This window comes from Sparus aurata, chromosome 7, assembly GCF_900880675.1.
Source record: "Sparus aurata chromosome 7, fSpaAur1.1, whole genome shotgun sequence".
In the NCBI taxonomy this organism is placed as follows: domain Eukaryota; kingdom Metazoa; phylum Chordata; class Actinopteri; order Spariformes; family Sparidae; genus Sparus; species Sparus aurata.
Window position 1 is genome coordinate 17,765,325 of NC_044193.1, and position 27,534 is coordinate 17,792,858.

General features: G+C 41.1%; 2 protein-coding genes across 7 annotated transcripts; one reads left to right on the forward strand and one right to left on the reverse strand.

Annotated features, from left to right (window-relative positions):
* The first annotated feature begins 1,341 nt into the window (after positions 1–1,341).
* On the forward strand, positions 1,342–12,047 carry zgc:153867 (myosin light polypeptide 6). 6 transcript variants are annotated; one of them, XM_030423048.1, is made up of 7 exons: positions 1,342–1,694; positions 5,730–5,757; positions 8,761–8,904; positions 9,057–9,230; positions 9,562–9,639; positions 10,405–10,452; positions 11,477–12,047. In XM_030423048.1, the coding sequence occupies exons 1-6, from the start codon at positions 1,518–1,520 to the stop codon at positions 10,431–10,433; spliced, it is 630 nt and encodes a 209-aa protein (XP_030278908.1). In that variant the 5' UTR covers positions 1,342–1,517; the 3' UTR covers positions 10,434–10,452; positions 11,477–12,047. The 6 variants fall into 6 exon arrangements, with proteins under 6 accessions (XP_030278908.1, XP_030278907.1, XP_030278906.1 ...); XM_030423047.1 differs by having other exon boundaries at positions 1,343–1,694; positions 10,405–10,439; XM_030423050.1 differs by lacking the exons at positions 1,342–1,694; positions 5,730–5,757 and adding exons at positions 4,957–5,085; positions 5,487–5,514 and having other exon boundaries at positions 10,405–10,439.
* A 2,307-nt stretch (positions 12,048–14,354) lies between these two features.
* On the reverse strand, positions 14,355–26,334 carry c1ql4a (complement component 1, q subcomponent-like 4). The gene is made up of 3 exons (XM_030421796.1): positions 25,912–26,334; positions 24,226–25,592; positions 14,355–15,613 (listed from the first exon to the last, which is right to left on the reverse strand). Exons 2-3 carry the CDS (start codon positions 24,760–24,762, stop codon positions 15,434–15,436), a joined length of 717 nt encoding a protein of 238 aa, XP_030277656.1. The 5' UTR covers positions 24,763–25,592; positions 25,912–26,334; the 3' UTR covers positions 14,355–15,433.
* Positions 26,335–27,534: the final 1,200 nt, after the last annotated feature.

Sequence of the window (27,534 nt, forward strand, 5' to 3'; positions counted from 1 at the left end):
TACAGCACTTCAGTAAACATACCCACATTGCACCACTGGTGTATAAAAAGTGATGTGTTACATTACTAGAATATAATAATACCTACAAGTGAAAAAAAAAAACATTTTAAAAGTTTAGCTAAGCATTCATATCATGAGCAAAATCTACTGAATGCATGATATAAAAGTACTAATCATGCAGCAGAGAGAGCCCTCTCAATGTTGTATTAGTATTATTCAACTAGTTAATAAATGCATTACAGTGTAAACAGCATTGTAATGTTTCTTTGTAAAGTTGGACTTTATAAATCCTATTTTATAAAATGATCATAGACTGTATTCTAATCTTAATCTGCAACTAAAAATGACAAATGAATGAGTAAAACGTGTGATTTACCTCTGAAATGTAGGGAAGTAGAACTATAGCATAAAATCAAAATATTTGGTTTAATTAAAGTGGTTTTGGGGAACTTCTGTTTTGTATTGAAAGCCAGTCTATAGTTTGTGTCAGCAGACTCATGGATATGGACATGTGAAAACAAAATGATAACAAATGGAGTAAGCTAAATCATTTGTATTTGTATTCTTTAGAAGTTTCAAATTGCAACATCTTGATCCATTCTTATGAGTTATTACAAGTGGCCAGTGGTAACCTTTGCTTATGGCTATTGGCCAGTACAACTTCTGGTGATGGTATGTGATGTGGATTAAAATAAGATAAACACAAAAACATTGCTGCACACAATATCAATGTATGCACATATATGGGCTCACCGTTCAAGCAATGTATTCTGTATGAATCAATGACAGTCAAGTCTTCACACAGTAAAACATACAGTACAGGGTCTAAATTGACTCTAATCCTAGTGAACTGTTTCACACATTGTGTCCTCCCTGTCCTCTGGTTCTTAGCGTTTAGTATCAGTGTCAGCGCCTCCACAGGAATCAGGAGGAGAATATCTGGTGGGCAGAGACAAAGAGAACATTTCTTTATTTTAGAACAGCCTATTATTAGCTGCAGCATGAGACTGCAGGTTATGAATGAGGCACAGTATTTATGACACATCTTATAACACATCTTCACAAACACAAGATGATGTAATTTGGGCTAGAATCTGTCTATTGTGCTTGACAAAGGAACCCTTCACATTTCTGCTTCGCTCGCCCACATACACACACACATGCACGTCTGACCCAAATAAAATCATGTGCTTGGAGTCATACAGAGGCGCCTGCTTCTTTCTATATCCATCCCCCCCCCCCCTGTTATTCCACACTCCACTTTTCATCTCAGCTCCTCCTACGCCTTGCTTCACAAATTCACTCACAAGCTTCTCCATACCTACATCCACCTCTGCCTCATCCACCTGCCGGTCCCTGAGCATCATCAGCTTCATCAACCTGCTTCTCCCCGCAACCCCCACCTCCACAGGCTACGCACAGCTGAGACACTTTACTTGGTATCTCCTCTCAGCAGCCACAGCGGCAGCTGTTCTCAGACGTCTGACACTAACTTCTGGCTGTCCAGGACATCACGAATGGCTCCTAAAAGAGAACCCTCCATTAAGAAGTCTCCTTCACCAGTGAGTCAACCCAGACTGGGTCCTCCATACCCCTGCCTCCCTACAACTCCTGTGGCTCCAAAATTGGCTCCGGAGCAGAAACCGAGGATGCTGCGCCCCTCGGATACACCGTTTGACCCCAGTACTTTGGAGGTGAGTGGAGTCACTACCTCTTAAGACAAAGCTAATGTGGGGCATTCAGAAATTAGGACGAAGTTTACAAATCTTGTTCTATTAATCTATCTTATTTCATGAATAGTTTTTGACAATTTGTTCCATAAAACTATAACGTGCTGGTGATTTACTGAGTAGCTGTCTAAGTGTTTGATGCTAATAAGACATCAGCATCAATCTGGAATATAACACAATGTAAAGGAAAGAAATGGGGCACTGAAAGTGAGGCTGTCAGTCAATCAGTGGTCTCCTTAGGGACAAAGTTTCTTGTCACAGCGTGTGCTATTTCTTTCATCAGGAAGGTCCCACAAATTAATACTCATCTCCTTCTGACCTACACACAGATTGTGTGATCATTTCAAGAGGCAAAAATAACAAAATCGAAGTCAAAACTCATAGAGAGGACATAGCTTTTTCCACCTTGTAAAAAATTTAGAGAGCTTTGACTTGACCCATTTTTCAAAACAAAAAACTGGCTACACAGAGAATAGACCTCCACAGAGTCTGATGATTTGGATGACAGCTTGTGAGACAAAAGTTAGAGCAAAGCTACATTTATCAAGCTTTTGATCAATGACAAGATTGCATCGCTGCCGACAGCTGATTAAGCCTCAGTACTCAATATAAGGTAACAAACCTGAGGCACACCGTTGATTCATCATGTAACAGATACAGTACAGCAACCTTTGTCTTGGTTGTGTCTTATGTTGTCTGCTTATAAAAGATCAAACGTTTAAGGCAACAAGAGTTTGAGGTTTTATGGAAAATGTGTGATTATTTTATAGTCTTGTCGAACAGCAAATGCTGTACTCCATTATTAACAATATTCTGTATCAAGTATTTATGGAAAGTAGCATGTTATGGCAGAGTAGATGGTGCTGCGGAGTCTGGAATTCGGAATTATAGCTTCATTTTTCAGCCTCCTGTGACACATGTCTTTGTCGGAGCTCAATAATAAATTTGGTCTGCATCTTTTGTTATACATATATATAAAGGAACAAATAATGCTACTGGATTTCGAATCACCCCATTTCGTCAACGCTATTGGATCATATGGATAGAAGATGTTCATGGAAATTATAGAAGTCAGACAGCTAATTTCAAACGCTGATCAGGCATTCATGTGAGATTTCCTGAATACCGACTGAAATAAAAAAATGTTTTAATTGATTCAATTAGTAAATATAATACATCAGTTATTATAGTTATTTAGTAAAAAAGATAAGTAACAACAATGTGTTTTATTTATGTAGCGCCTTTAAAAATAAGCATTCAAGCTAGAAAAGGACACCTTGCCTAAGGAGAAGACAAAAACACTCAATGCAAACGACAACATTTTAATATGAATGATACAAGTAAAATGAATAATGGTGATAAAAATAGGCAAAATCAGAAATAAAGAGATTAAGAAAAGAATAAAATCAAAAATGATACAAAGAAGAAATCAGAAGGTACCTTGATCAATGGAAACATGCTAACATTACATTAGTCCACTCCATTACAGTGTTCTCGTGTCAAAGGCAGGCATAGGCTAATAACACAAAACACTTTAATGTAAAGAAATGTTGAAAAAATGTATTACTTATGACTACATTGATGCCCACATTAGACTTTGTCCTAACGTGCTTTGGCTTTGTTGTTGCTTTAGCTTTGCTGCCATCCTCATGTGCTTAAGTGTCACACTGTGTGTCCTGCATGATTTTATAGAATGAGACTGTCCCATTTAGCTTGCACAGATATGTGGGCCATGTTAAGATATCCGCTTCTGCTCACAGTGGGACCACAGACAAGACAGGGGGGCCAGAGCTCCCGCTGAGCGCAGACAGCACTTTAGCCAGGCTGTTAAGAGACATGGCATGAGTCCATGTTCTCACAGGCCTGTATTAATTCATCGTTCCTGCACGGCCAGACACACACATCCTTAATGCAAAGCCTAGCAAAGTCATTCACTGCAGTCATGCGTTTATTTATGCAAGTGGAGTCAAGATTACCAAAGGCAAACACACAGCACAAAGACACAAACATCCTTTTAAACATCTTAAAATGTGTGTCCTAATCATGACACACATCAGTTAACATACAGTAGGACCCAACGACTCGATGATTACATTATAAGTGCAGGCTGCTTAAACGCATCTTATATTAAAGATCCCCCTCCGAACATGCATTGTGCCATAAAATCCTGTGCTTGGAATAATAGTTTATGTCAGAAAAATCCTTCATATACCTTGTTGAAAAGGTCAAATATATTAAAATGCAAATATTACCAGTTTTAAAAAATGGAACTACTTGACACAATATGTGTAAAGCTTCAGCTACAAATCTCTAGAGCAGGGGTGCTCAAACTGTTATGATCGGAGGGCCAAAAACTGAAAGATTAATGGAGGTCCACAGTCCAAGAGCAAGCACCTATTATATGGTATTGAATTGTAAAGATGTTTAAACTTACTTGGGTTCCAAATTCACTTAATTGACTTAGACTACATTAGGAATATTAGGATATAGGCTGCATATTGATATGCAATAAAAGTCAAATGAAATGTGTCACATTATTTTCAGGGACCAAAAATATTCACAATATAAAAATGTAGACATGTCACAAAATAAACAATGAAATGAAACGTGAAAAGATCACAATATCCCTAACTAATTTGGGGTATTGTACTTCCTGTGCAACATTTTGCTAGGTCTGCCTGGCTCAGATTGTGAAAAAACAAAATTAATAAATAACATTTTTTCATATCATAATTTTATACTTGTTCTTTTTTTCTTTTCCTTTTTTTTAAGCTAGAAACAACTGGCAGGCCATATTGAACCTCCATGTGAGTCAACTTTGGTCAACATGCCTCACTTTGGACAGCCCTGCTCTATACCAACTAGACTCTGGTCAACTTATGCATGTGTATTGTAGGCTTCAAATTTCCTACTGACACTTGTTGTGATATAAAACCATGCTTGTAGGTACATGCCTTAAACTCAGATTTAAGGTGAGCACGAGAAGAACAGCTTCTAGGAGGAGCTTTGAGTATTTAAATCCCTTAATAATTGATAGGAGGGCAAGCTGGTCAGAATAAGTTAATCAAATTCGGCTCTTGAATTCAGCTTAAAGTTACTTACTACGTGTATCAGTCAAATCAAACAAAAAATAAACAGTTTAAGGACTTTTAAGACATATAAGTCATGTAGTGTAAATCACAAACCATGCCTGGATGCTCATTCCTATATATGGAGCGTGGCCGTTGTACGTCGTACGTGCTAGACGTCATGACGCACTCCCGCTCGGGTTTTCTCACCCTGCCCTTCTCTGAAAGCCGTCACACATTCTTTGGCTTGCCGACGCCTCGGACACACCTCAGCCAACACAGCTATGGTGGGTTTTCTTTTTGTTCCACTCCACTGAACTAGCACTGTTCACGTTTTTGTGTGATCTAATTATTGTTTCAAGATTCTCATTTAGCTTCCTAGGGACGTTAAATTGAGTTTAATATCTGAATTGGCTCTGTGGTCGCTAGCGGAAGTGCAACTTTTAAGAAGCTAACGTTAGCTTACACGAAAGATAAAGTTAACCCCAATATAACCTTACTAATGATTCCATAGTACCTGTGAGTACACCAGTAATTGCTGTATGTGCTGTAGTTGGGTAATGTCTGGCTTTAGTTGATCTAATTAACTGACAAATGTGTTTTAAAGCGCTTGATGTTAACCCAAGTTAGCTTTTCACTGCGCTGCAAAGGGAACCATTTTCATGTCGCTTAATTTCTCTTTGAACAGTCTGAATTCACGGAAGATCAAATCCTTGGTGAGTTTTGATTTTGTGTTGTGACATTTTCCAGATCTCGCTTGTTGTGCATGCTTTCCTTTTTGCTTGGTTGAGAAGACACTTTGCCCTGTATCTCCACTATCACCCTGCTCTGTGCTCGCCTGTCATAGCAGTCGTGGTTGTAGGCTAGGTTTTCCTTCCTTATTTCCGTACTGTTTCACCACTTTCCACTTGCAACTGCTTGTCCTTTCCAGATTGAATTTAACGTGGATCAAATTCATGGTAAGTCAGTGAAGTGGGGACCGCCTTAGCACAAAAAACTGATGGCTATCTCCGAGTGTTTAGGGTGTGATCTGCATGTTGGTTTTGGAGTAACCTAAACTGTAATAAATGTGAATGAGAGTCGCTTTGCACTGTTGTTTGGTACGTCCAAATCAGTCACATGTTGCATATACAACGTTATAGTACTTACCAGCTTTGACCGTGTGTTTCAGTGTTCTTGTAACGTTATGTGGTCAATCATGCATTAGCAGTACTTACCCGTTCTCATAAGACAGTGGTCATTCCTGGATGTGTCCGTTTGCCATAAACTTTGCCTGTTATCTTCCAAGCGGTCCATCTCCACGAGTGTGCCCTTTTTTGGTGCTGGATACAGTTGTGGATAGTTTGTGTCCTAGGGCTGGTTTGTTTAATCGTCGTTGACATAATAGGCTGTAGCTACTCTCACTCTCCTCCTACTTTCCTCCACTCCTCTAATACCAAATATGGTGTTGGGGAAAAAGTGCTCACAGGCTACAAGGGAAGAGGCGCATTCCTCTGAACAGGAAAAACTCCACAACAGTGCCTGAGCTTTTTTGGGAATAGCCTTGTCCCACAACATTGGGAACAGACCACTGCCCGGATATTGTGTAACCCAACTCAACCCTGATAACAAGGTCTTAGCTAAGCTTTTTTGTTTGGCTGTTGTTCCTAACAACTACAATGGTTTACATTAGATCAAAGCTACATTAATCAACTTTTTGATCAATGACAAGCTTGCATCATTGCTGACAGTTGATGAAGCCTCAATACTCAATATATGGTAATGTGAGTGCCTTAGAAAGCCCAGGTAGCTATTGACTTTTCAGCTGTGCTGTAAAATATTGATGTCAAAGCGGTGTTGGCAATCCGTAGGGATGTCAGATTAAGCATTTTTAAGTTTTTTAAAGCACATTTTTCAAGCTTACTGCAAGACCAGTCTGCCAGATAGACTCTACCAGATGCTAAATCTGGTAAAACTATCAACTTAATCCAGGTGATCTTCTGACACACTAATCTTTTGTTTGCAATCATGAAATGAGTTTGAAGTTATTATGTTAGAGGTGACATTAACCTGTTACAGACAAGTCACACAACAGTATAAATCAAGTCAAATTTGATTTTTTTTGTCTCTTTTTTTTTATGCTTTGGCAGGCAATGGACTGAATATCATATCTCAATATAATAGTAATTACCTGTTTTTGAGTTTTCTCAGTTTAAAGCCTTCCTGACAGTTGCAGTAGCAAAGAAAAAAATATTTGATTCGTTACGTTTTGTGGTGTTTATCAAGTGCAATTACCGAACATTTTGCTGGTTGTGGCATTTCACTCACGATTTGGTTTTCCAAGCATCAACACCGAGGGCAACTTTGGAATAGTTTGAGGGTCAAAAATACCCCCACTACTGTAATGTAATTGTTTTAAATACAAGTTAACTGTAAATAAACTTATCTTGTTGACTTTTAGGTCACTTTAGTGAGTGCCTCTGTTGACTATTTAAAGATTTTTATCTGTTGTTGATGTTCAGTAGAAAATCTGATTACTTCTGTTTAGACATACAGCCTTAGGATGGTCCCATTTTCTTTAAGATAACACATCTCTTTATCCTTATCTTCAGAGTTTTAAAAACATTCTTTAAAACTTACTTTATCCATATCTGGTTGTTCTAAAGCTTTATTTGTGCTGTGGCATGCATAGTTACTACTACACTTAAACGCCTTTACCTGTAGTTCCAATATATTTGATACTAGTGTTGTCAGAACTATCAAAATATCATTACATATCGATTCTGAACATTTGAAAAAGTTTTAATACTCATTTTCCAAAGTATCAATAGGCCTGTACCAGCTGAGCTTTTCTTGCTCTCTCTTCTCTCCCATAGCAAGTTGACACATGCACTGCTGCAGTGGCCGCATAGTTCTGCCTCCTTCCACTCTTCTGACTATGCTCAGTAGCAAATTCATTTAGATACTGTTGTTCACGTCATACTAAACACACAGTACACACACCTTGTTAGATTTATCTTTAAATAGAAATCTAAATTGTATGTCCTCATATTGTGCCCCCCTGTGGGGTTAAACATGGTAAGAGTATCACTACTTTTTATGTTTTGTAACAAAATTAGAAGTTCCACGGTCATGACAACACTATTTGATACTTTTGGAAACTTAATCCATAAGTGTTTGCATGTTCAAACTACAACAAGGATGACAGAGCATGTAGTGTTGCACTGAGGTTTTTAACCATGTTTGTGTTGATTTGTTGTGGAAAAAGTCTAAGACTAACCAGATGACTCACACAAATAAAGTATTTGCTGAATTGGGGAACTTAGCAGGATGTTTGCAATGTTAACCACAGAGTACAGAGAGCAAACTGTTTTTAGTGTGTCCACTCTACCATGCAAATGTATTAAGGTTGGGCCGATGTAAAAAATTCAAACCATTTTGGTATCGAGTCAATTCATGTTTGAACCACTAGTACTAGATTTACCCATCGGTGTTGCACATGACTCAGTGGCTTCCTCTCATTATGTCCCACTGTGAAAAATTAATTTGTATTTTTCCACAACATCTTACAGCTAAAAATGTCAGTTCAGTCCGTTTAGGCAAACAGGTTGACAGGTCATACACATGTCCAGATCAGCAAAACCGGCAGCCAACCAACCCCTAAATTGTAAATAGTAATGACATTGATTTACAAAATTTGCCTTTCAGCTTCACATAGAGTGGCTTTTAAGATCTACCTGGGTTCGTCATTCTGGTGCTTTGTGCTCTGCCTGCTCAGATAACCGCTTAATCACTTGTCCTGATCTGTGCCTTCTGTAGTCTGTTCTCATTTTCTTTCCCATCTGTCTAGCTCTATTGTTTCATCTTTTGTCATTCCGCTTCTTATCTCCATATCATTCCTCCATACATGTCTGCTTGTCTCTTCACCTCTGCTATAATTTATACCGGTTCTATAATTCGTCATGTGTTTGTGTACCCTGCAGAGTTTAAGGAGGCATTCCTGCTGTTCGACAGGACAGGAGATGGGAAGATCAGCTTCAGCCAGTGTGGGGATGTCATGCGGGCCCTGGGACAGAACCCTGTCAACGCTGAGGTGCTCAAAGTCCTGGGCAACCCCAAGGCTGAGGGTGAGAGCAGAACTGGGAGATATGTCTTTTATTTGCACAAAACATGTAATTGTGCTGAAAAAAACTAACTTTTATCTCCTAATCTTTCAGTGATAATGTTGTACTGCCCACAGACTTGCCTCATATAATTTGTTTTTCTTATCGTTTTGCAGAGATGAACCACAAGATGCTAGACTTTGAGCAGTTCCTGCCCATGTTCCAGGCCATCGCTAAAAATAAAGATCAGGGCTCCATGGAGGATTTTGTGGAGGGATTGCGTGTCTTCGACAAGGAGGGCAACGGCACAGTAATGGGAGCAGAGCTTCGTCACGTCCTCACCACATTAGGCAAGTTCCATTTTTATCACCCGTGAATGAACATATCTGGATAGGTGGACTATTTTTGGGTTGGTTTCTTTTATACACACCATTTATATTTTTCACTGCCAGCAGAGTACTGTAATCACCACAATGGACACTATCAGTGCTAAACTAATTTACTGAAAACTTGATGTGCATGTTTTGTAAATTCATTCGGCACTGGGAGATATCTATTTTATGATTATCAGAATTTCCTGTATTATTCATTTTTCTGTATGTGTGAAATCCTATTTTTTGCCTTTCCTTCAAAAGATAATGGTAAAGTCACCCATGTAATGTGAAAATGTACCATTCACAGGTGAGAAAATGACAGAGGAGGAAGTGGAGACGCTCTTGGCAGGCCACGAAGATGCAAATGGCTGCATCAATTATGAAGGTGAGAGCAAAGAAGAAAAAAGAACAAAATGGGATACTTGCTTTTATAAGGCTGATGGTGTGTGACAATGTTGTTGCCATAAACCTGCAATGTATTCAATTTAACCACCATACCCAGGAAACCGTGGTCATGAATTACACTTTATGTGTTCTGTTTTTATTTATGTGTGTAGAGTTCAGTTCTTTAGGGGTGTGACAAATCTGAAACTGAGATTGAAGCAGGAAAACAAATGTCCAAGTTCTCAAGTTGTGGTCGTGCAAATACTGTGAAAAAAGACACTTCTCCCCTCAAACTAACCTGCTCCTCGTCGAGATTTGTCTGTCAGTCTGTCTGTTTTTGTCGCCTGACTGCATGCTACATGGTGCATTTAGTGGCTGCTTGTAAAAGTACAAACAATCCCATTCACGTCCCACTTTTCAAAGACTTTTTGCTGCATAAGTTAAAATGTAGACCAGTTTTAGGTCTTTTATTTATTTTGTTTTCTAATTTGATTTGTCAAGTTAATTCATGCAAAGGAAAATAAACCCTAAGGGTTTCAAAAAACCCTTGGATTTGGAGAATCGTTGCACCCCTAAAGTCGGTTATCTAAAGGCAATTATTGAAAGCCCCCCTTAACTGCTAAACTTCATTAAGTATTGCAATGAGATGGGTATCTATTTACGTTACTGTCTGTCTATTATGTGTTCTTTACACTTGTGGACTGCTTTAAGAGGCCATGTATAAATGTCAACTGCTGACAGTGTGTTAACTGTTCTTCCTCCGCAGCATTTGTCCGCCACATCATGTCGGGCTGAGGGCCGGTACGGGCATTGGGTATACAATGAGATGGCACCTCCAGGCTTTCCTGATTTTAGTTGTGAAATAATCCACTCCCATTAGGCCACCCTAACACTAATCAACTGTAGTGGTGCCCTTCTAATTGGCAAACAGGATCAATGTGCTGTTGCAAAGTAGATTTGACCCGTAGGTGCCTGTGGGAAAGCCTAGCGGTTCCTCTCATCTTTAGTCCTGAGGCTTTGACCCATGTTTAGCCTCCCTGCTGTTCTGTCTCTCTCCTGCAGCCCTCTGTCTTGGCCCCTGGCTGCAGCATGCCCCTCTGCATGTGTCTGAGACTCCCCTCAGTTTATGAGGGGATATGGTGGACACACAGGGAAGTGACTGGTCTCATTCAGAGAAAGTCTGGTGGCCACTGAATTATCTGATGGGTGTGGAGGTCACAAGCCGGCTCTTCTAATCTCATTTGCATGTCATTGGTGCTATTAAAATAAGCTTTTTTCCTCTGTTGGTGTTAGAGGTGTTGCTCTTTTCATAGACAGATAAAACAGTTTCTTACATTGTAGACATGTTTTACATTCAAGTACAGCCACCAGCTTTGGGAGAGTGGACCAGTCTCTTTTTCTACTAACCAGAGAATTGCAATGAGTTGCTCTTGTGCTGATTTTTTTTTTCTTCTGTACTGGTGGAAGCTGAATTTTCAGCTAGCCACACTGACTGGACTGTAGCTCCCCTTGATCTTCTCCCTTTTTCTCTGCTTCTCAACTAGAGGAAAGCAAACAGCGAGGATGGCTTCTCTAACCAGCTCTTCTTGGATTGTAGAAATGGTCAAATGCTTTGGCGTAATAGGAGATAGAGATGATTGCCTCACCTCTTTCTCTCATACCCTCCTAAATCCTTCTTTTTCCTATGGATGAGCAGAATATAGGGGATCTGCCTCCAAATGCAGCGCCTCCCACCCAGCCTTACCAAAGCTGGATGCCACATGCTGCAGTTGGAGGGGGTCTCTGCCAAGATCTCAACCATGACTCTAACATCTGTTTCTTTCTCACCTCTTTTACAGAACTCGTCAGGATGGTGATGAACGGGTGAAGACCAAGTGCATCCCGCTGTTTTTTTTATCCTGTCACACATACCCTCTTTTTGCAGTTAGCTTCTACAGTCCCCCTTCAGCCTTTTCCATGGATTAGTTCCACCTTTAATTTAATAAGTGCCTTTACATTCCTAAAAGAAACACAAACGGTTCTGGCTATTGCTGTCAGGTCCATTCACACATATGACCAACTTGTATGCATTCAGGAGTCTTACATTGTGCTCGCATTGTTTGCAATAACATTCCAAGATGCAGCACTTAAGATGACATAAATTGATAATGAACTACTGTAACTATTAATACCAATGTATTAAAGTTTGATGGGACATTAATATATATATACGTAAAATCTGTCAGCGACTTACTGTATCATTGGCTAAGACTTGCTTTGACTGAGGAACTTGTTCCTCCTCAGATTCTGCAGATAAGCAGTATATTCAAAGCCATACTGTCATAAGGTAGAAAGAGACATTTCAAATGGGTTCCCATTGTTTTAATTCACCCCAATTTTGTTGCTAAATAAATGTGTTTCCTGAAAAAATGTCGTGGTCTTAATGGGTTCTACACAAAGTGTCTGTTTTCCCTGGTACACAAGAGGGCAGTGTTGCTGCTTGAATCTTCTGTGTTAAAAAGCCCACTAAAACTGTCAAAATATGCAGTGTATAATGCAAGAGGAATATCTTGAGCTGTTCTTCATGCTGTCATGAGCCAAAGAAGAAGTCTATGTTTTGGCACTAAAATAATCCACTATTGGCTGTTAAAGACAATGTTTGGTTTCTCCTGATGGATTGCAAACTAAAATTTTAGCCTAAAAATATTTTATACTTGGCTTCATGTGGTCAATTTTCCAAGAAATTATTTTGTGACAAAGCACCATGATATGAGCAGTAGAAGGCTGTTTGGTGGCTTCCTGACCTTTTCTTCATTTTCCTCACAAGCAGCCACAACTATTTCCCCTCATTAGGCACCACAGCTAGTGGAGTGTTGAGCTTGTGTGTGTGGGGTAAGGTTCAGGAGGGTGTCATAGTCCACTGCTGAATAGGTTGTCCACTAATTACTTGGTGTGTGTGTGTGTATGTGTGTGGTCGATGGAAGTCAAGGCTATTGATTATTTTAATCCTCCTATTTGTGAGTCTGTGATCCTCGTGGCTCTGCATTCGTCAGGGGAATCACTAATGGGCCTCAGCGCAGCCTGTCTCAGACCTCTCCCCGTCCAATTAACTTTCAACTGGAATCTGCCAGGAGAGAGAGCCGGGGGCTGGGCCCAGGCATGGCGCAGCTACATCCCTCTTTCTCCGCTCAGGAGCAACAGATTCTCCAAATCCTTTAAGTCTAGAAAGCCATCCGCTCTCTACTTTAATTAGATACTATCCCTTTTTGCCAGTGATCTAAGATTCATTCTTTTTAACATGGAGATGATGTCTCTCTTTGGTTTAGGAAATGCCAAAGTACCTTTATGGCAAAGAATAGAAAAAAACAGTAGACGTCTCTGTTCTTAAGGTAACAGTGAGCTAGTTGACTGGAAAACTTGAATTTGATACGAGTGTTATTCACCTACCCCATTTAACTATACTTGATATTAGCACACAGATAAATAAACATCCTAGTATGTTTGATTTACAGAAAATTATTAATAGAAAGAAAAATTTGATAGTTGATGAGTTATTACTCAGAAGTTTCATTTCATGCAAAAAATATGCAACCATTCCAAAGGTTACAGCTTCTCAAATGTAATCATCTGCTTCTTTCATTCATCTTGTATGGTATTAAAGGTGCACTATGTAGGTTTTTGGAAGAAGCTGTAAATAAATAAACTTGTTTTCATTTCAACACAATTTCATACTGCATTACTTAGTTTGTATTTTGCGGACCCTGCCACCTTTTTAGCTTCAGACCGTATTTTCCTCTGAGGAAAGGTTATTCATGCAGTTATGTAAATGATATTGAACATTTCTGAGTTTTTATTATCAATATTGTAGATACTACCTTTCTGACTATCTGAATTTATTTTTCCACACTACGTAGTGCCCCTTTTAACTGAAAGCCTTTGGGTTTACAGGCTGTTAGTTATTCAGAACAAAGCATTTAAAGTCCTCTCGGTCCCTGAGAAATCGATAGGCCAGGTTTAACTGTTTTCAGACATTTTACAGAGCAAACAATTTGTTGATTAGTCATGAAAATAATCTTAAGAAGCATTGGTAATGAAAATATTCATCAGTGGCTGCCCTAATCAAAGGATAAATAAAGGAGATGGTTATTTTTGGTATTCTATTTCACTTAGCACTGTAAATATGCAGAATGTATTCAGAGATGTAGGCTGGAGCACAGCATGGCTTCACTAAAATCCCTGTAAGATTATCAATAAATTAAGAGACATGTACGAGTATTATTTAATGCAAGATTCTAACCAATCCACTATGTAGTTCTTGTTATATGTGGGCTTTCCAACAAATTATCTCGGTTCAAAACCCTGATAAACAATGTCGAGCCTTATCGAACACTGCACCAATTTGGTTTGTTGGTACAAATGATCACTATATTGTTACATTTAAAATGGCTGGATTTTGCAGATCCTGGGTATATTATAAGCTCAGATCAATACAGCCGTATTAATGTTTGTGTCTTCGACAGTGTCTTCAGACATATTGGAAATCCATGTTGTAGCAGGCAGTGGCTGTGGTCCACCACTGTTGCTTCGATCTCGGATTTTAGGTCCACGCTTCCATGTCATACATCCAATTCTGCGAGTGTTCACTCCAAATTAAAACTGAAGAAGAGTCTGTGTTTATGTGTACTTACATGAATCAATGCAGACCTTCGCCATCCCAACACAAGAACACAGACAAGGTAGGTATGGGTATTTTAATAGCAACTGTCTAATCAACCTATTCAGCATATCAGATAGCCCATCCAGGGGTCACTGTCTTTATACATATGACAGGATCTCTCAAAAATAAAGTACTAAGTAGGTATGGCATTGTAATTACAGTAATGTGCCTGTAAGGTATTATACAACATCTGGTGTAAATAAAACACTGCAGCTGCTTCATTATCTTACAGTGTACCCACTCGCACATACTGACATACCCACACACATACACACGCAGAACATGTTGTCAGTAATGCACTTGGCAATTAAAACTTAATCACACACAAGAGTCATTCAACTGTGTTTTGTTGTATCGTGCTGTGTGATGTCCTGCGTCATGAACGAGACAGGAACGACAGGTCAAACATCTGTGTTTATTCAGATGGCCTTTTTTTTTATCAGCCCCAATGCAGGGTGGCGGAATTCACTTGAGGGCAAAAAAAATAATAATGTTTTACAATGATGATCTGCAAAATAGACAGCAGGCCGTTTGATCAGCAGTCACTGGAATGGAGAGCAGAGATTTATAAGATTGGAATACGGTAGGTGTGCGTTCACCTCAGCGTAGTCATCTTCGATTAACGGTACCCTTAACACCATTATTGCGGTAAAAATAAAAAACAATTAGACTGATGATGTTTGTTATATTCTCACGATGTCAGTTAATATGGAACACATCAAAGTATTTTTTTTTAGATATTTCAGAGCACAACGTGCAATTGTTATGTGCACCTATACTGTACATCTTCTGGAATTCATATTTGCACATAAAGGGCGCCAGTAAATGCAGTTTGCTCATGATGCTTGGCTCCAAATCACACAACTCCACCTAATTCCACTTTATCTCTGATTTTCACTCAATCCACACTTCACTTTTGCTGTTGTAATCTCAGAGTGTCTGCATGTGTGTGTATGTGTTTATATTCGTGTGTGCACATGCAGACATTGTGTGCACGCATGTCTGTGTGTGCGCATTTATTTGCATACGTACATATGACTGTGAGTATTTCCTATGTGTGTGTCGGTGTCTGTTCTCTGGGGGGGGGGGGGGTTCGCATTCAGTCTGGGTAGATGAGGAAGCCGGAGAAGGTGCTGTACTTGTTTGTGTTCCCTCCGTGGACCTTCCCCCCGTCCAGCTGCACACACACCTCATCGCCCACGTCCAAATGCAGGATCACACTGTTGGAGGCGTAGTCGTAATTCTGATCAGCATCCTGAGCGATGGCGCTGGCTCTTACCTGTCACCCACAGGGGACACACGCATTGACAATTAGAACATGGACAAAACCGAACAAACACTCACAAATGTCAGCGCCACTTGCTCCACAGCTCACTCTGCAGCCCTTTGCAACAAAAACTATCTCAGTATATCCTTTAACACGCTGGACGTTTTTTGCAGGATGTCTCCTGATTAATTATTAACCGACATCACCTCCACATACATGCCAGATAAACAGATGGATGGGGCTGTGACCTGTGACCCCAGGGGTGGACTGAGAAAGCGGCCACTCTGCCTTTTATTGATCAGCTGTGGCCGGTGGCTCAGGCCAAAGATGCCGAGGATGGAGATCTGATTGGGTTGTGGATATAAGCGGACTCACTGGGGACAACAGGTTGTCTATGGGGAAACTGGTTCAGCCGAGAAACAGCATCACTATCTCCACCAGCTATTGACCTGTTGCTTATGATCCCAGCCCAGCTCAATATGCATGATATTGAGTGGCTATGCCAAAGCCAGACAGTTTCAAATTTGCATGCCGCATGTGAGTTTGGTCTTATTGACCTAGCGGCAGTGGATCTTTACTTGTTTGTTAACACATTTAATTGGGTTTACTCATTGTAGACATTTAAATATATACACTGGGCTGAGTTGCAGTTGCGGAGGAAACTGAATTTGTCTGTGCATTGTGCTTTTAATCTAAGAGGCGACAAACAAAGTATTCAGTATATCACTGCCTTATTCAAAAATGTTTAAAGAAATATTATGCAACTGATTTGGCTTAAAATAACAGCTTCAAAATCATTTTGATGGTACAGTGTCTAAGTATGGGGGCTTTAAACTGGATTGTGCATGTAAAGGGCTTAGATAGTATGTCAGTCTTACAAGAGACTCAAGAGGCCCTAAATACATAGCGCGATTGAACAGCTATTTTCAACTATTTATCGTAAATAATAAATAGAATATAGAAAACCCCACAGTTTAAGATTATTGTCTAAATGTCATTAAAATGTCTCAAATGTTTTTATCAAATGCAAAAAAAAATTCCAGAAGAATTTATTCATACACTAGATTGCATTCCTAAAAATCTCCTGAGCAGGATATATCAATAATTCTGGTGTAGCCGCTCCAATCATCAGGCATATGTCAGCCATCAGTGGCCTTGTGTCTGGCTCAGTGTCCATCTACGCTGGGAGCACTCAATCTGTGTCAGCAGCCAGACGAGCCACGCACATCTCCATGACAGCCACAGAATATGATCTGCAACTCAACTACCATCATGTCAGTCCCATCACTGGGGCCCCTTTTCTCCCCAATGAGCATGCATCAATTTGAAAACAGTCAATCGCCGAGCAACAGAGCCTGAATTACTGTAACTAAAGAAATATGCTCTTTTCCCCCTGCACCGATCCATTCCGCCCCCGCCTGAGCACATTGTCTACCATCTATCAACCCTGGAGTTGTGTTCAATTTCCAGGACACTATCTGTAGGTCTCCTTAAATGAAATGCAGGTCATGGATGATGCATCCAAAGTGCAGTATGTTTGTGATCGGTGAAATGCATGTCCCTGTCCAGTCCAAACCAAACTGATTAAGGCAGCAGAGAGGTAAATCTCCTGAGGCCTCGCAGCTCAACAAGCAGACAGTGAAACCGAGCACAGCTATTGCTGCTCTACTACAACAGTCATGTTTCATTAGATTTCAGATACTGTAGTCCTCAGGGGTGTTTTTAAAATGGCTGTATTTCTCAAAGCAAAGATGGTGAGCCTTTTTTCGTTTTAGCGTAGGGTACATGGGCCACATTATGTAGGAGAGGTTAAACAAAAATAGAAATAAAAAAACTCGCTCAGCAGGGAAGAAATGGTGAGGTAAGTAAGGTAAGTAAAAGTAAGGTGCAGTAATACCTGTCTAGAGTGTGGAGAAGTGAAAAATCTGGACAGGAAACCAGAAAGCTGTATAATTACAGTTGCACAGTATTGTCTCTTTTTCAGCTGTTATATGAAATGCCGATACTTTCCAACTCCTGAATGCTAGAATTGCCAATGTGCCCGTAAATTTGTGCATCCCTACTGTACATGAATAAACTACATGAATAAATGTATATAATTCACCTGTATATGGTATTGTGTAGTACATATTGTATCTAGATTGTTTATGTCACCTCTATGATTTCTGTTCTTTATCGATTTTCTTGTAGTACACGTTGTCTGTCCGAGTGGTTGTAAGATGTGAATTTCCCCCCAGGCACCAATAAAGAACCAGAATGGCTCTCAGTAGAGTGCATACCTCCACCAAAGCCCAACAGTCCCCTTTAATTCAATCAAGCTAATCCAATATCAGACTTGATAGCCCTGTATCACTCTTAATTTTAAACCACCTATGACAGCTTTAAGATTTGCTCAAACTATACTCAAAATCTTCCACACAAATACGCTTGATTTCTTTCAAGATCTGTGCATTATTACCTGAGAAATTAATGAAAATGTCAAAAGAAACATTTTTAAGAAAATGTTAATGTTTGTTTAAAATGTACTCATTACCACTTTTTTTTTTTTTTTTTTTTAAGTCGTCAGTGATGTAATCCACGTATCACAATATTAAAGGTCTTGACCTGCTCAATTTGGAAAGTGTCATGAGATGATGTTTGTTATGAACTGGCGCTATACAAATGAAGACTGACTGATTGATTGATAAAGTAACAACGTAACCAAATATATGCAAATAAAGACTAGAAAAGAATAAAATAACTATAATCTAATTTTATTAGCTGTGAATTTGGTGTCAGTTAAAACCAGATTAGAATGTCATTCTTTATTTAAATCTTGACCGTAATCCCCCATTGTAGTGAATACATCTGTAATCTAATTACATCTTTTTTTCTGTCACTTTACATGTATACAGTTACTTTTTGTTGTATCCTAATTCCATGATCCCATTATATGTGTTCCGTTTCTCCAAAAGCCTGCAAACCAACCAATAAACAAACAAAAGAACACTGGTTTTACTGACTAAAACCAGTGTGTCTGTAGAAACACTCATTGCATTTCTATTTCCTAGACATTATGTTCATACACTAGAAAATTGCAAGATCAAGTATGTTTTGAAAACAAACTTGATTGAAACTAAAATCTAATTTGGCTAAAAAGATGTGGACAGTACACCATACGATATTATGATTTCCTGTGGGTCAGACATATCACAAGTGTAACCAGTTAGATTATTTAATACAAAATATTCTAATATAATTTGATATCCTTTATAATTATATCTATCCATGTTATATTATGTGCTGGAGGGCAAAATCTAAATTCATAAGTGAAAAAATTATTTTCTCTTACCACAGTCCATACAGCTCGTGCTTGGATATGTTAATAGTTATCAGTACATGTGTAAGTGAAAAAAAAAGCAAGTACAACATGTATATTTAGCATTTAGAGAAATCTAAGCACCTTGCTATAAAATCAGGCCTTTACATTTTTTTCCAAAACAATTTCTGCAAACACTGTTACCCAAACTGCCCAATTAGTGTAATTAAACACTGAATTAAATTTACCCTTTCTTAGGCCCTCATAAGACCATCTCTCAAATAACGGCACCAATCCATTGTCATCTGTAAAGGTTATATTGTTGTTCTGCTTGACATGTGTAGTGACAGCCAATATCACATTTGCATCTTTGGCTACAGCTGACAGTGATGCTGTTCTTGTGGCTTCCTATTGACACAAGGCATATGTCATCTGGCTCATTATTTTGGCCAAACAGTGTAACGGAGGGAGATGTGGGGAGATCTTCCCCCCTCAGGCCCTCTCTGATTCTCATGACTTAATGCATGCAAGCGCAGCGGAATTCTATACAACGGAATAATATTCATCACTCAGCTCACAGATCATTTTGCCAATGTATGATATATGAATTGATGCTTTGGCTGATGTTCCTGTACATTGAGGTATAATGCAAGCCATCCATTAATACATATACCAGACAGCGAGGCATGAGGGAGTCGTGGTGGTGGGATTAGGACTGGAAGCCAAGAGAGGAGATGGATACGGCTGAAGGACACAGCCTGATCCGTGTGAACCAGGCAGCACACTGTGCTGATCCTGGAGCTGGAGAGGTTGTGAGCCGTGAGGCAGGGGCCCCCAGGGCTTGCCTGTGGCTGTCTCTGTCTCCGCCTAGCCCTTTCATTATAGGGCCTCCAGTAAACACGCCTGGGAGCAGAGGGGGCCACAGGCGAGGAGGACGGAGGAGAGTGGGGGGAGCAGCTGCAGTGTCATTTTCTATACAAGTGGAGCCACGGCGCAGGAGACAGACAAGGATGGACCAAAAGACGGGAGAAGGCAGGGGGGAGAAAAAAAACAAGGAGCAGAGGGTGGGGGGGTAGAGTCACAGACTGATCAAGCGAGTCTATTTTGTGAGACCAGGGAGATGTGGTGGTGCTATATGAAGTCTTGTTTTTATCTGTGGTGCTGTGCTCCACTGGTAATAAAACTGACAGGATTCATTCACTGTGATATACTGACCTCTTAGAGCGGGGACAATAGAAAAGTAGCTGTTAAACTTACCTAAGGGACTCCGGCACATGGCAGGAGGGTTGGGGACAGTGGAGGGGGATGTGGGGGTGATGTTGTGAAAATAGAATATTTATTGAATAGGCTGTCCCCTCTCCTCTGGGAGCCCAGGGATTACATGGCGACAAGCGGCTGTAGCATTGAACCGTACCTTAGATTGCTATTACCTGCCATTTGGTATTACAGTCTGTCATCTGCGGCACTGTAATGGTCAAATGTGTGCACAGTACAAAAGGGATGAACTTGTTTTAATTTCTGGTTCATCACAGGCCGCAATATGATATCTTATTTAGATCTCCTACAGACTTAAAATACAACATTTGACTCGTCTCCACCGAGCACATTCTGCCATGTATCCGGCTCTTTCTTTCCCCTCGCTCTGAGGCTAATTATATTTCACCTGTAGCATATCTATGTCTCCAAACTGGAGGAGTTAATACAGGTACTGGTCATTACAGCAAGTGATGACATTTTAACACTACAGTGTGAAAGAGCTCGACCTTTAAATTAGCTATTAAAATAGTCTATGACAGGTGAAAAAACACGGGACAGATGAAATGGGAGCTGAGCCAGGATTTATTTGCCTGCACTGTATTGAGATCACATATATACATATACAGCGGTGCACTGTTGGAGCAGGTGAACAGCTCACATACTACTTAATGAGAGTAAAGGGGGAAATTCGGCAGTGGGGAGTATACGCATGACTTATTACCACCCCTCAACACATAAAGCATGCCACCATTAACAGACTGTGTTATTAACATTTGAAGCTGGAATATTAAGTAGGACACAGCTCATATATCCTCGACAGTAAATTAAGGATAGAGTAATTAAACACATTTATAAGAGCAGTGACACCGATGAGAAGTGCATTTATAATCATTTATAATTAAGGAAATCAATATTCAATGTAATATGCTACATTTCTGCATTAGAATGTCTAAAAAATTACTTTTGTTGTTATTTTCTTGACTTGTGTATTTAGATTTATAATGTGTATTTGTAAACATTACCACAGTTCAGTGTTCAAAGCGAGAATGAGCCAGCTATTTCGCCCAAGGTTGCCTTCGCTTTAACTTCTGGGAGGGAGTCAGAGTGTGAGAAAGAACGTCAGCGAACGAGACAAAACACAACGTGCAACAACATGTTCTCACTTTTAAATTCGGCAGCTTGGTCAGCGGCCTCAAGTGTCAAACTGTGACACTGACCTGCCCCTCGAGCTTCTGTTTTGCACCTGACAAGCTCCGAGGTCAAGTAAGCACTTATACTTTTTATGCAATGTCCAGTGAGACTTTCAAAATAAAAGCTCTGTGGTCAAGTAAGCAACGATCCATGATATACAACGTCAGGTTAGACTTTTAATATAAAGTGTCCTGAAAAACCGTTTGCATATTATGACATGTCATAACTTTGTTAATGTTATTTACATTGTCAAAAGGCAGAAGAAAAAACTATTGGGTGGGGCTTTGGCAAAATAAACTATTTGGTTTGGATTAATGGGTCACTAGGGTGGTGTACCATATGTTATGTGGCATCACCTATGACATCAGTTAGGTAAGTTACCTATGTTACATACAAGTAAAAAACAAATTATTCTTCACTGGTGGTCACAAACAGGACCCAAGCCCCAGTTTCTGGAGGGAAAGCCCCGTGATCAATAATAATACATAGTATGTATTACATATTGTGTCTTTAAGTATCTTTAGAATATAATATGGATTCTTAATTTTATCAAATCTGGCAACCTGTGCCTTGTGTTTCATAACAAGAAAATGGCGTAGAGCGTTGAGCAATCATTCGCATCATCCATTGTGATTGTACTGTAAGTCTATTACAGTCTTATTACAAACATGGAAGCAACTGAAGTGTGACCCCCCTTCAGTCACAAATCCCGATTCTGGAGCCCTGTCATGCGGCAATGATTTGTGATAGTTAGATTGAGGTGTGAGCAGGTAGGCTTTACAGACAGGGGATTTAGTGGAGGTAATAGGTATCGGATCTATAGCAATCCCATGGAAGCCCTGTCACAGTCAGCACATCCTCCCGAGATCTTTCACCACACTCGTCACACGACACAGTCACAATCCAAAAGACAATGCAGTGTTAACAAGGACTCACACACCGGAAACTCCCAGAGGAAATCAACTGGTGTCCACGATTAATTCATTTACTGCTTTCGGACCGTTTCTCTCTGCAGTTTGGTGCAGTCTATAAACCAGTTTTGTCTCTCTTTCTGGCCAGCCTTGATCACTTGTCAAGCCGAGACATTTTGAGTAGGTGTCCATTGGTCATCGCGCCTGATCTCATCCTGGCCTTCACCACCAGCCTCCCTGATGCCTCGTCTACCAGCCCACTGTCTCCACACCTCCATTAAGTCATCCATCTTCCTCTGCTCCACCCCTGATCTCCCCATCAACTCACTTGTCTTGTTTTGCTCCCCCACTTTCACCGTCTCTCCAAGTGGACGTCATGGTATGCCCCTGTCATGTCGAGTCTCTTGTGTTTCATTCATTCTCGCCGAATCTGTCTGCGAGTCCTGAATCTTTTTGGACTGGCTGCCTAACAAAACCGAGGTTACAAATGACCTTATCTGTTGAGGTGTAAAAGTTACAACACGGGCGTAAAAGAGAAAGTGGCAAATTTGTGGCGGTGGCTTAAGAAAAACCCAACAGGCAGAGAAACTCCTCCAATAAAGCCTCAGCACCTACAGCGAGGGTAAAAACAGGCCGTTTGGTTCTACAATCAGGAATGCAACTTGTACGACACACTGCCCATTTAGTAAACTCCGGCCACTGACTGACAGATCGAGTACCCACCTGCCTCAGGGCTTCAATAACTCCAAACATGATCAGGCATTCTGCGGCACTTCATTTACACTCCACGTTCATCTAACATAAGCTCTGTTTGGGTAGGTCCCTGTGAGGTGAGAGCTCTATCTACCACAACTTTAAGGAGGGCCACCTGACAGGCGTCAGACGGACCCGGGTGAAGTTAAATGATTGAGTTGAGTGAAAAGATAATTAATGGAGAATCAATGAACAAGCTTGGGAGGGGTTAGGAGAGGAAAGTAAAGCGGGTGTTCAGGGATCTAATCTAAGGTGCGTAAATTATTAAGCAGACTAAGATGACTTGAATGACAATATAGGACATTAGGCTGGCAGCCTCGCACACATATTCACCAGGCATATGCAATCAAATGATAATTAGTGACAGACGACTTTAAGCATTTCATCTAAACTCGCCATCTGAATCAACCGTATTTGCAGTCGTGTTGATGAACCGGCACAGTGCGTCTGAGCCTACATCAGCCTGTGTGCACTTGTTTAGACAGTCCTTGGCGCACTGCATGTCTGGAGAGTGAGGTCTGAGACGAGAGCATTTGCATTTAAGGTCCTTGATGAATGAATGAATGCGAAAAGCAACTTGAAGAATGTTTCCTGAATTTGGAGTCCTCTGATGAAATCCCTGTGAATTATCCCACCTCTCCTCTTCCTCTTCCCCCCATCAGCCCCTCTGTCTTTAATTAGTGTCTGGGGAATGAGGGAGTGGATGAGTGGACTGTCAATTTTACATTCATTATTTATTTAGCTGAGGTGTAAACTGACTGGTCGGCGCACTGACAGACATTTCTCCGGTGCTCTTTTGCACTTGTGTTTAGGCGATAATCAAGCTCTGTGTATGATACTTACTAATTAGACTGTTCCTTTTGGTGGCACTGGCACTGGCAGTGTCGGCGGCTGCGGCGATGGCTGCATTCTGCCACTTGTCATTTAGCGACAGCACATGTGGAAATGCAAATATCTGTAGCTGTGATTTTGGGCTGTATAGCATGAATTCCCCTTAATGAGGAGAAAGAGTGCTATTTCATTCTTTGGCTGTCATGTTGCCACATGCTAAGTGGAATGTGCTCTGAATCTGAAGAGCTCAATGCAACAGAGGTGAGTGTGAGTCAATGGCAGCACAGAATGTGTGCATACATACAAACACATACATACAGTACAGACCCTCCTCTGTCAGCACACCCGCATGCATGCACATACTCACACATACGTTTACTTACCAGTCCGTTCTTCTTCAGGTCTGCCCACATGCTGGTCCCATCACCCCCTCTCATTAGAACATGGTAGGTGAAGAAGTAGATGCCAGGCAGAGGACAGGTGAATTTGCCAGTGCTGGGCTCGTAGTAGTTACCTACATTGGTCACCACATCATCAAATTTTAGTATTTCACTTCCCTCGTGCTGCTTACGTAGGCCCGCATAAAAGGCGATTTTGGGAGTGTAAAGCGAGGGAGAATAGCCACCAGGACCTGGACCTGGGGGCCCCTGTGGCCCTGGTTTGCCAGGAGGTCCCTGTTCCCCTGGAGGGCCAGGGATCCCTTGAGGCCCACGTAGCCCAGACTTTATCTTCTTCCCAGAAGGATCCTGTGGCAGTGGAGATACAGCTGTCAACTCCTGCCCAGGCTGAGATGTACTGTGGGGGTCACATACCATCCTGCAGGTTCCCAGCATTTCGTAATGGCTCCCTGCATTTCCGGTGTTCCTCCCTTTGGTTGTGTGGACCAGCAGGGGAATGGCGACCAACAGTATAAGAACCATGGCCACACCTACAGCAGCTCCAATGACACGTTTCCTGCGGCTGAGCCGCGAGGCGGCCAGCGTCAGGAAGTCCTCTTCCCCCTTGGCTGGAATAGTGCCGGCCAGGATGAAGCTTCTCAGAGAACCAGTATGGTATGAAAAGGTGAAGAGGGATGTGTGGAGGAGTGGAGGGAAAACAGTGTATCACTGGGCTAAGTATGAGATAGAGCGCAAAATGGCAGTAAGGCAGCCAGGAGGGAAATAACTGGATCCAAGAGAAACAATAAAGATGTCCAACGGACCGGGAGCTAGATTTAGAATGAGGCCTTTACACACCACAGCGTTTAAGAAAATTAACACAAAAATCTGGCCTTGTCAAGGATGTGGTAACACACTACAAAAAACATCATCTATCTGATGAAACTCAGTTCACCTTTTTCGACTTCCTCTGTTGTACTCCAGTCAGTTTAATTTTCAGCATCAGACAGAAACCATGACTGGCGCTGAGAGGACTGTGTGCTGGAATGAGGGCTGATGTCACATTCAGCTCATTGAGGAGGAAGTGGAGGGGTTGTTTGTTTGCTTGTAGAGTTATTTACAGCTTTTTCAAAGGGAAAAAAAAAAATTCTCGCCCCCCCTTCGAAGCACAGGATCTCACTTCATGTGGACGTCTCACTCAATGCCATGACTGTAAGTGACAAAAGTTCATCAGAGATCTTTTCCTGACACAACCATGTTATGACTCCACACTTCTATCTTGTTTCCACCGTCCACAATACAAATGAACCGTTTTCAGGAATACTTTTGTTAACCTGGATGTGCTTCTGATAGATTCCTCCACCTCTTTATATCTGGAAAGATTAGCAAAGAGAACCAAGGCACTCAATTATTGATTTGGCTTATTTATCACTTATATACATAATGTCACCGTAGTGTTATGGTAAAGAGGATGTATTGAACTGAAATTATAAAGATACATATCAAACGAACATTTACACGAATAAATAATATGATTTATTTTTCTAGAAATAAGATAAATAATTATTTAAATTTTTTTACAGGTGACACACGCAAATTATTTAAAACGTGTATCTACAGTGCGCCCCAAAGCGTGTTTCTGCTTAAATCAGATCCGTTACAAGAAACAGAAAAAGTGAAATAAAAACTCACCATCGGCTCTTTCTAATCCGAATAATTTTTTTTTTTTTGAGAGGATAAAATTCTTCTCTGTATCGGCTCAGTCCGCGTCCCACCAACAAAAGCCACAGAGGGACTTTAGACCGCCGGAGCGCCAAACGGAGAGACGGGGAGCCGACGGGCGAGCGGGAGGTGCCAGGAAAAGTGATGAGAGTTTTCTTAAACAGCGCGTAATCCCCACTCTTTTCTCTCTCCAGGTGGAAAATGGAGTTCAGAACGGCGCTTACTTCAGAGGAAATGAAGCCTGGTAAAATACCTGCTGGAACACTTTTTTGACGCACTTCCAAATGAGGGACGCGCGGCAGTCTGACGCTCCCATTCAGCGCGGCTGTGTCCACTGTACCGCTGAGCGCAGTGTTTGGTCCATGGGCAGTCCTATAGTCGACACCTGTTAGAGCTCTCTCTCTCTCTCTCTCTCTCTCTCTCTCTCTCTCTCCCTCCCTCCCTCTCTCTCTCTCTCCTTTACATCACACCAGCATTATTTAATCTGTTATTTTGCTGTAATGAAAAAAAACAAAAACTGCAGTTCAAAGCTCAATTTATAGATTCTGATACTCAGTGACAGCCTAAAATCCACGCCTGACTTTGTATTCTATCACATGTGTCAGCTACATCAAATAGAAGATGCATTTTTCACTGTGAGCTGATACAAATTAGGGCCAGACTGCACTGATGCCTCCCATCTGGGTCTTGTTAGCCTGACATTCACCTGTTGTTAGAGGCAAACTCTTTGCAAGCAAAAAATGTTTGATAAAGAGCCGCGGAGCGAAAGGCAGATGTTTTCATCTTCGGGCTGTGTGCCGGGGAAAGGGAGGACAGAGGAGAGTGACTAAGTAAAAGCTGCCTCAGCATGATGTGTGAGGAATGGAGAGGAGACACTAAATGTTCCCCTGACCATTGTCTGTGTGTGTGACTCGCATCCCACAGCTATAAAGCCTCATTAGCGAGACACCCTGCCCCACACATTGCGCTTGCTCTTTTTCCCTCCACCTAAAAAAAACCTCGCACAGAAAACACATCCAAGATCTGAACTCTTGGTCTACACACATGCATGCAGGCACTGGCGTAGACACATGCAGGTGTACATAGACAATGAGCTGTTGCACGGTAATGGGAGGCCATGTTTGGTATTCTCCGATCAACTTTCTCTCACTGTCACAACGAGAGAGGGGAAATAATGTGATGCCACGCTGGCTTCAATTATGCTCCGATTTCTGTCCCATTCACTCGTTCGTACTTCCATTCCAGAAACATCTTTAGCTCATATCACCGTTTCCTTTGAGTCACCTGTCTGACAGGCACAATCGCAGATCGGCCGTGTTTAAACTTTAATGGCCGAAGCAGTGGGAACAAGGGGAATAGGTCTACATTCACTATTGATGACTCTCTTTTCATCAACCACCACCTCCTCGACCTCTCTCTACCTCAGATATGATGACCACCGTCTGGCAATGTAGGGATCATCCGACCTGAGTCCGACCAGACACGGAAAGAGACGGATAATCACCGCGTTTTTAAGGTGGTTTTCCAAGGATGGCTCGGATTTAGAGGGAAATTGAGGCGTGAGGTTTCGGGGGGCTGATGGCCTGTGATATT